Here is a 16,162-nt window from a genome sequence, read left to right as displayed (position 1 = left end):
TTAGAGGATCCTTGTATCACATGGGATTACAATGATAATTTCAGTCCTTTTTCACTTTTTCAGGCCGATTTTTGTAGCATATCCTGCTACTTTACAAAATTATGCTATTAACTTTCCTAGAGTGCTTATCTCCTCCTTCCATAAACCATACTGTAATTATAGGTAATTATTCTCTTATATGTTGACCTGTTAGGAATCGCTGGTTTTCCCTCACTCCCTGGGAGATGAGAAGGTAAAATTCAGATTCCAAGTTTGGATGGTACCATTTTTGACATCCCATCACAACTTTCCAGGAAGTGAAACAAGACTCAAGTAGTGTTGTGATTGCAGATGCTATTAAAAAAAAAAAAAAAAAGAACAGAAAGGTAATTAAGGGGGGGTAGTGAAAGACATGTGGGGAAGTTTGCCTCAGCAGGCTTCCTTATACACAATTAGAAACACAGGATAAATTACAAATCCCACAGGATTCTTTTAGCCTTTAAATCCTACAATGTCTATGGAAGGATCAGTTCTAATTTGGGTACATTTAATCAGGAATGAGTGAATTTGTTTCAGTGTGGGTTGTGGTAATTGCATTCCACATCAGGGCTGTCCAACTGGACAAACTCAGTTTGTGCTGTAGGATGACTTTGTACAGCCGCCATATGAGTGTCTGACTTTCTGAGCTGCTGCCCATCACGTGGCTCAGGAGGGCACTAAATCAGGACCCTGGCTGGCATCCTGGTAACAGCTTCAAAAATATCAGGAGGTCCTATTCCAAAGTGGAGGGTCTGTACAAAGCCATTTCACCTCACTGTGAAGGTCGTCAGCACAACAGAAAAAGTGATGGAAGCCTTTCTGCTAAGACAGGAATGAGTACAGTCAAGAAAAAGCTTGTTTAACCACACATCATGAATATCTCCCTGGTTATTACAACCTGAATTTAAAAAAGACTTGTATTCATGCTAAACTAAATAACATTCCTCTTACGAATATTCTTTTGATAAATACTTTTCAAATGTGGGAGAAGACAAATACACAGCAATGGCTCGTGTTATAAAGTGGAAGAATATTTGCCACCAGCAACGTAAAATGTTAAAGCATGGGGCTTATTATTGAGACCTGAGGCGTATCATAGTGATGGATTGCGAACATAATACTGACAAATAAACACTGTCAAGACCAGTTTGAAGTATAACAGGTATTCGAAGCATTTACCTGGCTTGAACTTCCTATTGATCTGCTTGGGAAAACACTGCTTTGTGTCTCAGCAGGTCAGATGCAAGTTTGTTCATATCTGAAGGAGCAGATAGTAGATTTATTACTTCAGGATAAATCACCAGAATCAGGGATGTGCACAAAACTGGTACCATGACCAGATCTGAGACTAAAGGTGTAAAGCAGTAGATTTTGAACGCTTCTTTGAGTGGAGCAGGGAAAGTTAAAAAATAATCCTTCAATAAAAAGCAAAAAGAATGTTCTATGATTTCTGATTAAAATTTGCTAATTCTGTTACATGTTTCGGGGAAGAAATTAACTGGCAAGGTCAAGATTTCCATTTGATAACATTTCTCATTCTTTTTGTATTAAACAATTGGTGTTCCAAATGTCATGTTTCTCATCAGTTTCTGGAAAGTGACTATTTTTGGAAGCGAGACTTTGATTTCTCTAGACACAGTGAACACTTATCTTTGTTTATAAAATAAGTATGACTATCAATGACATAAATGAACATGGAAAGCAAAATGTGTGTGGAACAGAGAGAGCCTGTCTGCCCTGTTACAATGCACCACTTCTTCAAACAGAGGAGGCCCAGCCGTATGAAAGATGTTTTCGACAAAAAAGTTCAAGGAAAGTAATCCTGGTGGGTTAGGCATGTAACGTAGGAGCTTGTGTTTTGGAACGTTGAAATGCTCATAAATTCTATATAATTTTAATTTTTACGATTAAAAGTATGCCTGAAATGAGTGGTGCAGCCGTTTGTGGGGATCTCCCAGCTCCTGCTGGCTGAGCTGGCCTGGGTGCTGGAACCAGCTCTGGGGAATCCTGCGTTTGCACAGGAGGGCTGCCCTAGTGCAATTAAACCATACCTCATTCCTCAGGGATTTTGTTTTGGTTGTTCTACACTGCATGGGCCATAATTCCAAGAAGATCAGTAAAAATCGTTTCTCTGAGAAGAAACAATTTTCAATTTAGTTTTTACTGATGATTAACTGAATTCTCTCTATCCTGTAAGTTTATTCTTCCTGGAGTGGAAACGACTTTTTAAAATAAATGAGGGCTACATGAGCAGGAGTTTTGTAATCCCTCCCTTTGCAAGATGCTTTCTGTCTGCTTTTCATGTCCCAGGTGGCTAGATCACATACAACAAGTTGACTGATGTTTATAATTTAAACTAAAAAAATTGAACATGTATCTCAGTTAATTAAAATTGTTATTAAAAACATCTGAGGCCAGAAAGACTAACATATAGATGCTGTGTATATATATATGAACAAAAATATAAGAATTCTTTTAAAAGTTTTTCCTAAATTATCCATAGTGTATTTCAGTGTTTCAGATGTAATTATGCAGGGTTACCTTTGTGGATGTGTAAATTGAAACCAGATAGCATTTAGATTTAACTAATAAAGACAGAAAAATAGATCTGGCTTTGGTACTGCATGTGGATTTCTAGACACTAGATTTCTAGAATCTGGTCTTGTCAGGAAGATGGGACAGATACCAATTAAAAAATACTGTTTGCTGTACTCTTGCTTCACTTGACCAAGCCCATTGCATTTACAGTCTCATCACACCTGCAGGGGATTCCTCCTAGATTTTCTTGGCCATAAGCACTGTGCAAACATCGCACAAGTTGTCAATAACTATTGCTAATCCAGGAGTTGTTGCACTAGATTCCATTTATTACCCTGCCTAGCCTGATGCCTGGCAGCAACTGAGCTTAAAAAAGAATCTTAAAAAAACTTCATGAACTTAAGAAAAAATAATATCTAGACCCAGTTTTGCAACAGACTTAAGTGGTATATAAAGATATATATCAAGTCATGTGATGCAGAAAACCCTTGAGACCTTTCATTCTAAATCTTGTATGTGAAAAATACTTAAGAGTGGTTTACTACACATTGTTGTCTTCTGTAGAGGCAACTCTAACACTGAAACAACATTCAGTCTTAAAATATTCAGCCACTTAAGATCTTGATTGCTTCAGAAAGCAAACATTGCAAGTTGAATATGCTATATAAACGTGTGGGTCACATGGTAGCAGGAGCATATGTAGATATGTTAAATGTAAGCATATCTGTTTATCGTCTATATTTTATAATTTCTGCTGCTACTTTCTCCTTGCCTGTTGCTGCTGACATGTTCTTATGAGACAACTCCTTTCCTTGGAAAAAGGGTTTTCTTGCCAGTAGGATGCAGTGACATAAACAGCTTTGTTCTGGGGTCTGATGAGGAGAGAAACTGTTGTGAGAGAGAGGTATCCTGCTTAAACCATGCCTTTGATAATAAAAGAGCCTGTTGCTTTCTTTTAGAAAGCATGTTTAGAAATCATGTTGCTAAATTTCCTGCAATATGAATGTTTGATTTTACTTGAAGTCAATAAATAAGGAAGACTGAAAGTGGATAATGGCGAAAGTAGTGAAAATCCTGCCTGTTTCAGAGAATTGCTTAGGTTTCACGTTTTTCATATTTTGAAAAAAATAAGTTGAATAACGATAAATTAAAAGGAAAATTTCCTATGTGGGCAAGTAGTATAGAAGAATAGGGTGTTTTGCATAAGATGATGAATTCTGTGTACTCTCACTTATTCTTTGTCACCAAGCTATCTGTGCTAGTTACATTCACCAACTATTTTTGAACAGTTGTCTTTGTAGAGTTAACTTTTTCTTAATTTAAAAGCTGATGTATAATGGCTAACATTCTAATCATAATTTAATTGTATCAGAAGAGTGTTTTAACAGAAAACTTCTTTACTTTTAGAAATGGAAGATGGCCAGAAACAGGCAATGGTTAGTGAAAGAACAGAAGCTTTTACTACATCACGAAACCTGCTGATCTCTGCAGCAGATGCCATTGAAAGGATTATGTCTTCATATAAAGAGGTATTGTATATCAGTCATCAACAAAACAAATTAAAAAAAAAAAAAGTAATTTATATTCAATGTAAAAAGTAACAAAAAAAAAAAGTAATTTTTTAAGGCAAATGCTATCGCAGCGAAGTCCAAAGAGGTCTTTGAACTGATAGGTTGATCTTCAGAGTTAAGTCCAAAAAGTGCACAACTGCCAGTATGGTGCAACATGTAGATTTCGTTTTTATACCTGTGTTCAGGTGCCATCAGAGAGCAATAGAAGTTCCAGGAATGTCAGTAATAAAGGTTCAAATTCCTCCTGTCTTTGGACACCTCGAGACAGCAGATAGTCTAGAAGTACACGATGTTCATCTGGAAGATCAGAGATGTTGTTTCAGGTTTTTACCCAAATTCCAGTGAAGTTGGGCCCTAGGTGCCGGCTGTTAAGCTAAAGAAAAGTGAGGCAGCGCTCTTATTCTCAACATTTCCTTCTGGATGTTGGTTCTGCATTTGTTTAATTGGTTTATGCTCATCCTTTTGGTGAGGACCCGCTTTCCCAAGTGCAATGTGAGGAGGCACACGTGAGCTAGGGAGATAATTAAAGACTATGGATTCCATTACTTGAAATCCAGCCATAATAGCTACAGCTTTGTAATTGGAGGAGGAGGGGTAGTTTGGCACCTTCAGATATGGACTCTGACAAAGCCAAAGTCTGTGTTTTCTCATAAGGAGTTCTTCCAATGGACTGTGGTCCTGACCTATGGTCCTTTAGCTGTTGCCCTACTTGGCCTCTGCTCTAAAGATGCTGCCAGATAACACTAATGTAATTTCTGTTTTATTCTCAACGTTTAAATCATCTATATAATGTACATGGGGACTTAAAAAAATTGTGGTTTTATTTTTTTGCAAACTAAAGTACCCACAAAGTAGTAGGAACAACTGAACAAACTCACTTGATTTATAACATGCTGAGATTTTAATTGAGACAGCATGAGATCAAAGATAGGTTCTATGAATTTCCATTTTAGTTTTATATTTATACTTCTCTTGAAGAGGCACTGTGGTACTATAACCACATCGTCATTCCCATTTCATAATTCAGGCAATTTCCAAAGAAGGACAGTGTACTTCAAGTGTTACTGAAGTTTCAGTTCTTGCCCACCTGATCCACCAAAGTGATCTCCTTCTAGTCAGTGTAATTCACCATGCAGATGAGGTGGGCTCAACTTTTCTTTGCAGGTCAATAGTTTAGATGGTGATATTTCATGTTTTGACAAGGCAAGTTTGTAGGGTCATGGTTCAGTAGCTTACTCAAAGTTGTGTTTCTTCTGTTGGTACAAATTTTGTTCATCACATGTGGGATTCTGTCCATCAAATGTCTTTGCCGACACTGTGCAGCACGCTCAGTCCTGGCACAAGCACCTGCTGAAGTTACTAGAAAGACTCCAGTGTGAAGAATGGTGTTACAGCTCCTGTGTGCTACCTGCTGCCCCAAGTGCTGTTAGCCCGGTGATTTTCGCAGCTGTTAATGCCATTACCAGAACTGTGAAAAAAATTTACAGCTGGTGGAGTTGAAATGTTGAGTGATTACTCTTTTTAGATGGAGTTTTTTGAGACATTGTTAACCTCCATGGAGTGATGGCCATGTGGCTAGAACTAGCACTCACTTCTGAATCTGGCACAAGTAGTGAAATTTATAGAGGATTTTATATTGGAATTGTGTACGGCCATAGCAGGTGAGCTCAATCATGGTGTGTATGTGTTTAACCACAGCAAGCTAGTGATTTTGTAATCTTGAACTAATTTTCTTGTTATTCTTGTCTTTCTCTCTGCGTTTAGTATAAAAAATCATCCCTTTAAAGCCATCTAAGAATAAATTTGTAAGATGCCTGGGCTTGATTCTTTGCTGCCAGGAGATGGAGCCAGTTCTTTGGGAGCTTTTGGTGGTGTTGCTGCCCATGAAAAGGAAGTTACTAGGTCCAGAGATCTGTGGTTTGTGTCTTTACCAGGTGGAAGTTGTGATAAAAGAACCCCCCAAAAAAGGAGAAAGCCTTTTAAGAGACCTCACCACTTTAAAAATGCCCAGGTCTAATATAAGGTCTGATTTAGCTCTGGTACTCTAGCATGCAGTGGACAGAAGAGTCATTTCCTTTTTGTAGCGTATTTTAGATTAGGATGCCCTAGTGCTGCCTGTTTTACGCAGAAAAGCACACCTTTCCCATGGGAGGTTTCAGGAATACAGGGACATAAGCATAAATAATTATGGATGCCAATTTCTCTAACTTCTGTGGACCTTTATTTTGCTGGCAAATGCAGAGGTTTTGTTTAGTATGATGCGCTCTCTATTTTCAGATTTGCTAATAGTTATTCTCTGCCAGTTGAAGACTCTACTGATCTAGAGAAAAGAGCAGTCCCTGCAACCTCCTCATTTACTGGAGCTGTCACAGCTTACACTGTCTGAAATCTGTCCCCCTCCAACTCTCTCTGCTGGCTGGTAGGAGCTGTGGGTGGCATATGGGTTCACACAGAATCTCAGGGAATGAAAATTGACAGGCATCGAAAGATGCATCATTGGTCCTTCCAGAGTAACATGTGAGAAGCGCTGACTCAGAATAGCTGGGAATGTTTTTCGTGAATCTTTGGCCAGACGTGATTTATAGAATTGTGGAGTCCAACTGAAATGAGGCATTTGTTGTTCCTCAGGTTACTGAGCTAGCAGGCTACACCGCCCGTGTCCACAACATGTTTTCGGTCTTTGATGAGGTGAAGAGAGGCATCTACAAAAGAACTGCTGTTATTCAGGGGTCTGAAAACAACAGCAAGAATGAAGATAAAGCAGAATTACACATTGATGGGCCCTTAGAAATCAAAGGTAATTAATTCATATTTGTATGTATTCCCCTGTCTGTGGGGCCGGTGCAGTGGGACTGGAGGTGAACAGAGGCTTTTTTTTTTCTACAGCAAATGAGCGTCTCAGCCCTAATACCCCAGAGACCATGATGCCTTCCATTTTAACCTCATGCCATTTTGTAACTCTGGGCTTATGCAGTGCTTTCCTAATACACAAAATTGATCAGATGTTGTCTCTGAAAACTTTCAATGAAAAAGGCGTTTCAATGATACTGTTATTTTTTGTGATATTATTATTGTTACACAGACAGTGCCTACTTTCCTCAGACACTTGATTTTTGCAGAAAACTGAGACACTAACATTTTCATCTTCAAACAGCATATTATTTCGTTTGGGGTAGGAGGGGAAGGCGGACTGGTTCAATAGTTTCCCAGTTTTCCCAGCAGAACCCTTCTGCTTCTCTGTGCTATTGAAAAGCCTCATTCCCTCCCTTTGGCCTCTGAAAACTTAAACCTCGCTAGAGTTGAAGGTACCGCAGTGCTCTTTATGAAATATCTTCTTTCACCAATTTCAACAGTGCTGCCCTTCGGCACGGATTTCTCAAAGGTCCGCTGACAAGGTTCTTCATAACAAACAGTCTGATGCAGTGTGGTGGATAGCTGTGGAAATAGCTGATGTCTTAATCTTGTAGATCTTGGCAATATTTGGCTGACATTAAAAGCAATGGCATTTTATTGCTGTTAGATTTTGTCACATGCAAGAGAAAATGTTTGTAGTTTCTGGAGCAGCAAGGGATTTTGGGACTCTTTTTAGATAACTGTGTTTTAAAAACAAAAGCACATACAGCTCGGATATGAAAGCATGCTATTCACATTCCCTTTTGGTCTAGAAAACTTACACCCCACTCCCGTTTTCTCTGCAGCCTTTTCCCAAGATGTCATTCCGCTACAGTAACACATTTCAACCGACCTGAATTCCTGCTAAGTCGCGGGGACTGGCATTTGCTCCTGAGGGGCTGTAGGTTCTCAGAGGCAGCTTGCCAATACCAAATATTGTGCGCAAGGACTTGAATGGAATTCAGGCCAGATGAATCTAGGCCACAGGCTCCACACTTTTTATGACAAGTCTCATTGTAATACTGTTTTTCCTCCTTTCTTTTGGTCTTGATACTTCAGAAATCCCTGCAGCGTGGATTTGTGTATGGATAAAAGTGCACGTGCTCACAGATGTATATGTGTCTGCATTGTTAAAAAAGAAAAACCTTAATATTCAGCTTCCCAAAAGGCCCCTTGGAACATATACTACTTGTTTCCTTTTGAATCATCCAATAAGAGTTTATGTAAATAAGGGATGTCTGATTTATGCTTTGCATTTATTGTTGTCAATAAGAGCATTGTAAAAATATGAGAAGTATGTTTAACAGATAATAATATTGCCTTATAGTGTATCTAATAATTCAGAATTTTAAAGATTAAATAGAATTTTGTGCATCTTGTACAAATACTGTCAAATTGTATTTCTGATTACACATAAATATGCTTTTAAATCATGCTAAAGTTCCCATCAAACATTGCAAATTTAGGAAATATTAATTAAGTTTACTTATTACTTTCTTAGATTACTATTTTTTATCATAGATTTATTTGAAGTAGAATTTCTCCACTGTATCCAAGTTCTTCAAAAACATGAAAAAAATTGCAGAATTTCTTGGATAATTTCTGTGGAGACATAATTAGATTAATGCCAAGTCCTTCACAAGTATTCAGGTGATTGGAGTGACTGGTATGACCCTTTTTCACAAAAGTATGTCTTAGACAAATTTGTTAGTATTTTTGCGAACCCATCAAAAACCACATGCCTGATGTGGTTGATCTGCCAGTTGCATTTCAGGTGCCTTCGTAGGAGTCTGGAGGCAGCAGAATGTGAAGAGAAGGCTGCAATCTTTCTTTTTAACAGCAAAACACTCTAATTTTGTGTAATTTCATGCTGGACATGACAGAACTGTTTTATTTAAATCTTATTTTAGGAAAAGAAGAATGCTTGGACTGATACATAGCACAGAAATTTTTGTCCAGGTTGATACAGTTTGGCAAAGTCAGAAGCAATTGAACAAAGAGCCTCTTAATGGAAAATGTAAAACTAACCTTAACTGAAGGAAATGCTACCAAATCCTTTGATAATAAACTCAGCTTATCCTTTGTTCCATTTTTCTTTGTTCAGATTAGTCTAAAATAAGCAGCCTTCTAATACGAAGATAAATCTCTTTCCTTTGCATCTTGTCTGTAAAAGTAATTTCAGGTATTTCTCTAGAAGCCCAGCTCTTTGGGTTCTGTTAGAGAAGCCCATTATCAGGCAACTGAGAAGTTAGAGTTGATCCAAGTTTTTTACTGTTTCCAGAAGAATTTATTTCTAAATTCTTGTGATATGGAATATCCAGATGTCCTATTGAGATGGTATATTTAAATTTGCCAGAAATCCAAATGGTAAGTGTAGCTACTGGAATGAATTATATTATATGGGTTTCCACAAATACTTAGAAGACACGTTTACAGTGTCTGTGGCTTCAAAAAGAGATGGAACCAAGCCATTAAATGTTTTCTTCTTTGGTCTCGTTGCTGGAGGAGACTGAACTGGGCTCAGAGTTGCTGAGCTGGTAGTGAAAGCAGATTCCATTTTCTAAAGGAAACCTCAAGAGAAGGTAAACTGGTCTGCCTGTGGCTAAGGCTGTCCTTGAACTGTTTTACTGGTTGATATTGACCACCTATTTAAAAGAAAATGCAGTAAATATGGGTTGGACGTGAATAAGCATGTATTTATACTACATTATATAGTTATGACACGTATTGTGAATTATATTTATGATCAAATTTGCGATTCATTGCACACTCTTGGCTACTGCTGATAGTGTCTTTGGCACTAGCTAAGGTTTGTTATGCAGATTTTCCACTAGGGCAACCTGGAGCACATTAAAATGTTGTTTGAAACTCCCAGCCACACACAGAGACTGTCACATAGATACCAGTGAAAGGTTTCACAAACTTTTTTTTTTTTCTTTTTTTCATAGGAAAAGTTATTGATGTTGAACATGGAATTATTTGTGAAAATGTTCCTATTATTACTCCGAATGGCGATGTGGTGGTTTCCAGGCTAAACTTCAAAGTAAGATGATATGCAAGAATCTTCTGGTAGTTGCCATCACATTAACATAAGCAGCACAGAATTCATGTAGCTCATGTTAAGTACTTGGAGGAGCATATGGATAAAAGGGGAAGTCCAGAAAGGTAGGCATAGTAGCTCAATAGAGGCAGACACATGTAGTTTATCCTGCTCAAAGAAAGAGAAGAGAGGATTTCTGGTGCTGTTGCCAGGTGGAAGACCAAGCTGAGATTTTCAGATGTGTATATGAAAGGTCTGCATCCATCTTAATTGCAATGAAATTGGGATGCTTTGCTCACAGAGGCTCATTTAAAAGTCTGAATTCATAGCAACAGTGTAAAAATTGAGTCTGTGGTTTTGCTTGATTACCACAAAGAGCAGTACTGACAGTTGATGGCACGGTTCACAGGGCCAACTGTGCAGTCTTAGGTAAAAGCTTATATTGTTTTTAAAAGGCTATTCCAGGTACCACTTGGTACCTGCTCACAATTTTAATGGATGATCTTTACTGAATTACTCCCAAATATATCCTGATCTTATGTTCCAGTGCAGATGTTGTTATTTTTAAAAATAGTTGAAGTTATCGGAGCACTAACATGAATAATTCCAGCAGATTCTTTAATTTAGTTAAAGCAGAGTGTTCCTCTTGTCACCTCTGTTGGCCTAGGAATTAGCAACTAGGAGGACAGGGTCCTAGCTATGGTGAAATTTGCAATGGCTTCAGTATAGGAATTTCAGATTTGTAAAATCATACTTTTATGGTCAAGGAGACAGTTACAGTTATTCATTTGGCTCAAGAGACAAAAATAACAGAAAATATAACAGTCAATATATAAAGCATAGACAACGACATTGTGATTATGCATAAATATACACTCATATATACACAGGGTAATATTAAAATTAATAAAGACAAGTGCATCACAGCCAAAATAACGCTGATAATTAGGTGGGAAAGGGCGATGTGAAGTAAATTCTCCAAATAATTTGATCGGGCTCCCATAGCTTAAAGTAGTATCTCTGATAGGCATAACACTGCTCTGTATGTCATTAACACCTTTGGACCTAATCTGTGTTAGAATAATTTATTTTTACTATGGTATATTGACGTTGTGATATAATCAGTGTAGTTTGTAGAAATACTCAGACATTATAGAAATTATTTTAATTATTTCAGCCCACATATTACATCTAATGCCACTGTTTCCAGTATAGTGGCATAAGTATGTGCAAGTAATCAATGTAATGGGTTGATAATTTGATATAAATTCTCATGTAACTCCCTGTAGGGCTCTTAGACTGTCTGTGCCATATATACAGCATAGTAACATCTTTGCATTTTCATTGCTATCGTAGGTTGAGGAGGGGATGAATCTTTTAATCACTGGACCCAATGGCTGTGGAAAGAGTTCACTCTTCAGAATTCTAAGTGGTTTGTGGCCTGTGTATGAAGGAGTTCTCTACAAACCCCCTCCGCAGCACATGTTTTATATACCACAAAGGTATGTGTTTTGTTCAAGGTGTTGCCTTTTTTCTGGTTGCATGAATTTCGACCCTGCTTCTCTCATTTTTACTCTGTGATATGTACAGCCAAGTTAAAACATGGTGAGCACAACCTCAGCTGTGTGGAGAATGCTGAAAAGAAAAAGATCCCTTCTCGTTGGTGATGTAAATCTTCAGTCACTGGAAAGGGCTCGCATGCCCTTGTGATGGAGCCTGTGCTCCCCTGATGGCCCAAGTCCCACATGGGTTGGGATCATGGGAACAGACTATTATCTGAAAAGATTTTGAAATAGACCTAATAGATCTTAATTCTAATTTCACTTTAAAACCAAAGATCAAAACAGCTGAGAGTGTTTTGGTTCCTAAATGTTGATTTGCTCAAAATAATTTCCAAAACTTCAAATTTTACACTACAAGACCAGAATCCAATCCACTACTAAATGCAAATTGCCTTTTTAACAATACATGCTCATTTCACTAAGGGAAATGTGTTTTTTGTGCTTTGTTTGTATTCTGACTTGCTGTTGGACTCTCAGAACACAATTTAATGCAATTGATTCTAGAATATCTCCTTAGAGACTTCTAACTGGATTGTTTTGCAAAAGCAAAATCAAACACTGAGAATCTTTGATCGCTTTCTGTAGTTCGTTTCTTCCCATGGGCAAAAGAAGGGTTCATGGTACGGTCTGTAGTCACGTTTAAAAAGTACAAGCTATTAAGCTGAACGGAAAATATTAACTGATGAGTAGATTTTACTTGCTGCAGGTGAAGGTAACAAAGAATATTTATCTGTAATTATTTCAAATATATGTATAATTTATTGCTAGACATTGTCATTTTTCTGAGCCACTCAAGGGTTTCATTCAGGCAATTGGAGCAGAAGGGTTTATTAAATGTTTTTCAAAACAATATTTCACAATTCCCTTTGTGCAGGACATTCTTAAAATCAATTTTATTCTTAGGCAGAGCAAAAGCTATTCTGATTTCTTTTTCTTGCAGAAAATTTTGAGTTTCAGCCACTTCTGTCCCGAGTGTGATCCCAGCCTCTTCTCAGATCAACATCTGAGGCTGGCTTGCCCACAGCCCTTTCCCTTTACTGATGTCCTCTTTTTTCTGTGAAGGCAAATGGACTCAGGGTGCTGCTTGAGGGAATTGAATCACATCTGCTGGGGTTTCATTTCCATGAACATTGTTGTTTGTTAGCTGTTTCCCCTAACTTTGCAGTGCTGGAGAAGTTTGTCCAGCAGACCTCTCTGCTGTGGGACGTTTCAAAACTTTTGATCAGAAGCTGAGATTCAGCCAGCATCTTTGGAGCCCTCTGTGACTGAAGCTATGTAGGGACTGACATATCACCTTTGTAGTGTACCCTGAAGGTACCACTCATCTGCAGTCCATCCTAATAGCATCCACCACGAGAAAGGATGCCGCTGTGGTGCCCTTGGGACACCTAAGTGACATTGCGGTGGCTTGGCTCTGTGGCTCGTGAATGGAGCAACAGTCAGTGACAGAGAGGGCTCTTCTGCAAGAGTGCTGCACCTTGGTTGTGGCTGAAGATTTTGAAGTCCACTTTGGGGGACGGTTCAGCTGTGTCAGTGTGGGTTCTGTAGACTCAGAAGTGTGGCCTGTCACTCATAAGTGTCTTGTATTTGGAAAGGGACTGTGAGGCTGAGTCTTGTAGGGATTTGTAAGTGAATGTGGCTGAAGGGGTTGGTAGAGGACAGTGGTCAGTCAGATTCATTAGGATGTCTTTGAAGATCCTGAGTTGCTTTTTTGCCCAGTGTATTTGTTCTTTGGGCTTACAGAGTCTTAGATGAATATCTGAGACACCAAGAATAACTTGAAGGAGATTCAGTTTTAAATGCAAGTTATACATTTCTGGACCATATTTGTAATACATCTGCTGGATTTTTAGGGCTTTTTTGTGGATTGCCTTATGTGGTCCAGATTTTTTTTTTGCTTCTATTCCGTTTCTGAGTCTATTAACCATTCATTTATTTATGGCCTACATAAATTACACATTCAGTTGGGTTTTTTGTCTATCCCTGGCTCTAGAGTACATTTAGAATTTCTGTAGTGGCTTATAAATTGTTCTGAAGTCCTGCAATTTAAGCAGCTTGTTTTGGAAGGTCCTGCTGGTTCAGCCATTTTGCTTATTAACCCTGTGCAAATTGCTGCTTGTTCAGGATTAGCTTCAGTTTATTTTTTTAGACCTTAATTCTAAAACTGCAGACTGGAAGAGATAGCACCCTGCCTACATTTCATCATGCATATATTTCAGCATAACTTTAGGAAGGGTTTATGTTCTGGACTGAGAGGATTTGGGAGGTGGTAGGACAGTATCGCTGAGATTCAGCCTACCTCAGTCTTTCGTTTGGTGGGTAGGTGAAAACTGTAGGTGTAGCAAAAGGCTCTGGAGTTGGTGGATGTCTGTCAGAACAGTAAACTGGAATGATATTGTTGTGTTTAAGTGTATACATTACATCTCTGGTCTAAGAACATGGGAGATGGAGTGAACACAGTTACCATTGAGCCTGCTAAGACCTTACTCCTGTGGCTGAATTTAATTCTACATCAGCCCTCTGTGAGTTCAAATGTAGGAGCCTCATCTCCACACAGTGAATGGCGGAGAATACAGTGACTAGTATGTAACAAAACGCTTCACAGGAAATAGCTCACTGAAAAGATTACTTTTTTCATCTCTGTTTGTAATGTTCAGCATAGTATTCCAGAAATGCATGGCAAATTATGTGTCTTTGCCAAGTTCGAAAGCAACATGCAAAAGTATGATTTATTGAAAAGCGCATTATCTCATTGTATACTCCAAATTTCATCAGCACTGCAAACACTTTACCTTGCAGTATATAGGTTTTAAAACAGACCCTTAAGAGTCCCTATATTTTTGTCTTTTTAGATTGCTTAGCATCATTATGCTGCTTTTTTTAGGTTTTACCTCTGTGAATCATTGTCAGATTATTTTCTCCTCTTATATAGGGCCAGGCCAGGCAGAATTTGTCTTTAATCAGTCACAATTCTGGTGGATGCTGGTGGGACAAACTGCCCTTTTTGGGGGCAGGGAGAGAGAAGCGCAGGGATTTCTGTGAGTTTGGCTCTGCTGCTGTGTGTGACAGGCCTGTAAAAGAGGAGGGTGGGCAGAAGAGAGGAAGGCTTTAAGAGGCTTTAAGCAGTCCAGCATTATATCATTGCCAAAAGCAGCTCGTTTTCTAGGATGGATCAGTGCTAGCAGCTGGTCACCGATCCAAAAAGTTGTCACATCTCATTGGAACTGTCAGAATGTGTGTCCTTACCCTTTCCTCTAATTCTCTGTCCCTCTTTTGCAAAGTAAAATCATTTGCATTAGCCACCTCTTTGCGTTCCTCTTTTAATTATCTGCTCGAGAAGGCAGCATGAATGAAAAGATGAATGCTTGTGAGTGCTCTAGTTGGTAAGGAATCATGATTCAAATCAGAATTCAGAAATATAATTTTAAATAATAATTTACGAAAATATGTAGTGGGTAGCATGATTACCAATGCTAAAGATGTGACCACAGGAGGTATGTGTAGCACTTCGGGAATTAAAAAAGTAGTCTGTCCTTTGTTAGTATATTAGCAGTGTATCTGCAGGTAGCCTGATTTCTGTAGACTCTGCCCTATTCCTCCTACTCTGTTGGTCTTAAGCACAGGAGGAGACTTAATCTCTGTGGAACTGGTGAACTCTAGTGTACAATTTCTCCTCACATTTACTCGAGCTCTGTTTGCTCTCCAACTAGAAGTCTCAGCTTTTTCAGTTGTAAGGAAACACAGATTCTGTACATATTGGTTCTCATTTCTTTAGTTCCTGCTCGTCTGATATAAACACTAGCGGAGCTGCACACCTACATAACTTGCAGGTTACCTTGACAACACCACAGGAATATTCTTGAATGTCTCTGCACTGTAAAACTGCAATCACCACTGGATTACTCATATAAATTATTAATCATTTTCTGCTAGCTGTGTCTTATTGTCTTATCTGCATCAAGGAGTGTCTCCTGCAGTCCTTGCTGGTTCTGTAACCTTCTGTCACCACTCTCCAGTCTTCCTAGCACAGCATGTACCTGAAAGGTCCATCAGCATTTTCTCTGTCTTTCTTGAGGATTGATTCACTGATTCACATTCGTAGAGCTCAGAGTAGTTCTTAATCCACTATACTTCTTTGTCCATGTCCATTGTTACTGTGTTACCTCTCCAGCTTGCTTCTACTGCATTTTGGGTATTTTTGTGAGAGGGACATGTTTCTCCAGTAGTATGCATAGTTTCTGCATAGCTGTGTGCCATTCTGGTAGAAGACCAACCCTGACCACTTTCTCAGTGGTCACAGTAACAGATCAACTCTGTATTCTCTCTCCCTTTCTATTGCTCATTCAAGTAGACCTCTAAATTTCTTTCCTTTGACACCAGGCTTGTCAGATGCTAAAGTGAAGGCAACCAAAGATGCACCAGTATCAGATGTTGTTTGTTCTTCATCATTTAAGATTTATATACTTACATCTTGCTGCTTTCTTATAATGGTAGGACAGTATGGGACATAACAGTTCAAAGGTTTTTCTGTTCCTCCTAAG

The 16,162-nt window shown here is 38.6% G+C and overlaps 1 protein-coding gene across 1 annotated transcript in view; it reads left to right on the top strand.

Moving 5' to 3' along the window:
* Positions 1 to 16,162, top strand: part of ABCD2 (ATP binding cassette subfamily D member 2) — a 46,506-nt gene that overhangs the window by 3,223 nt on the left and 27,121 nt on the right. Inside the window, exons 3-6 of the mRNA XM_065837178.2 lie at positions 3,964 to 4,085; positions 6,756 to 6,924; positions 9,968 to 10,062; positions 11,416 to 11,561. Coding sequence (XP_065693250.1) covers positions 3,964 to 4,085; positions 6,756 to 6,924; positions 9,968 to 10,062; positions 11,416 to 11,561 — 532 coding nt within the window. The remainder of the gene's footprint in view (positions 1 to 3,963; positions 4,086 to 6,755; positions 6,925 to 9,967; positions 10,063 to 11,415; positions 11,562 to 16,162) is intronic.

This window comes from Patagioenas fasciata, chromosome 1 (genome assembly GCF_037038585.1).
Source record: "Patagioenas fasciata isolate bPatFas1 chromosome 1, bPatFas1.hap1, whole genome shotgun sequence".
Classification (NCBI taxonomy): Eukaryota; Metazoa; Chordata; class Aves; order Columbiformes; family Columbidae; genus Patagioenas; species Patagioenas fasciata.
Note: the sequence above shows the minus strand (reverse complement) of the source record. Positions and strands in the feature narration are given on the sequence as shown.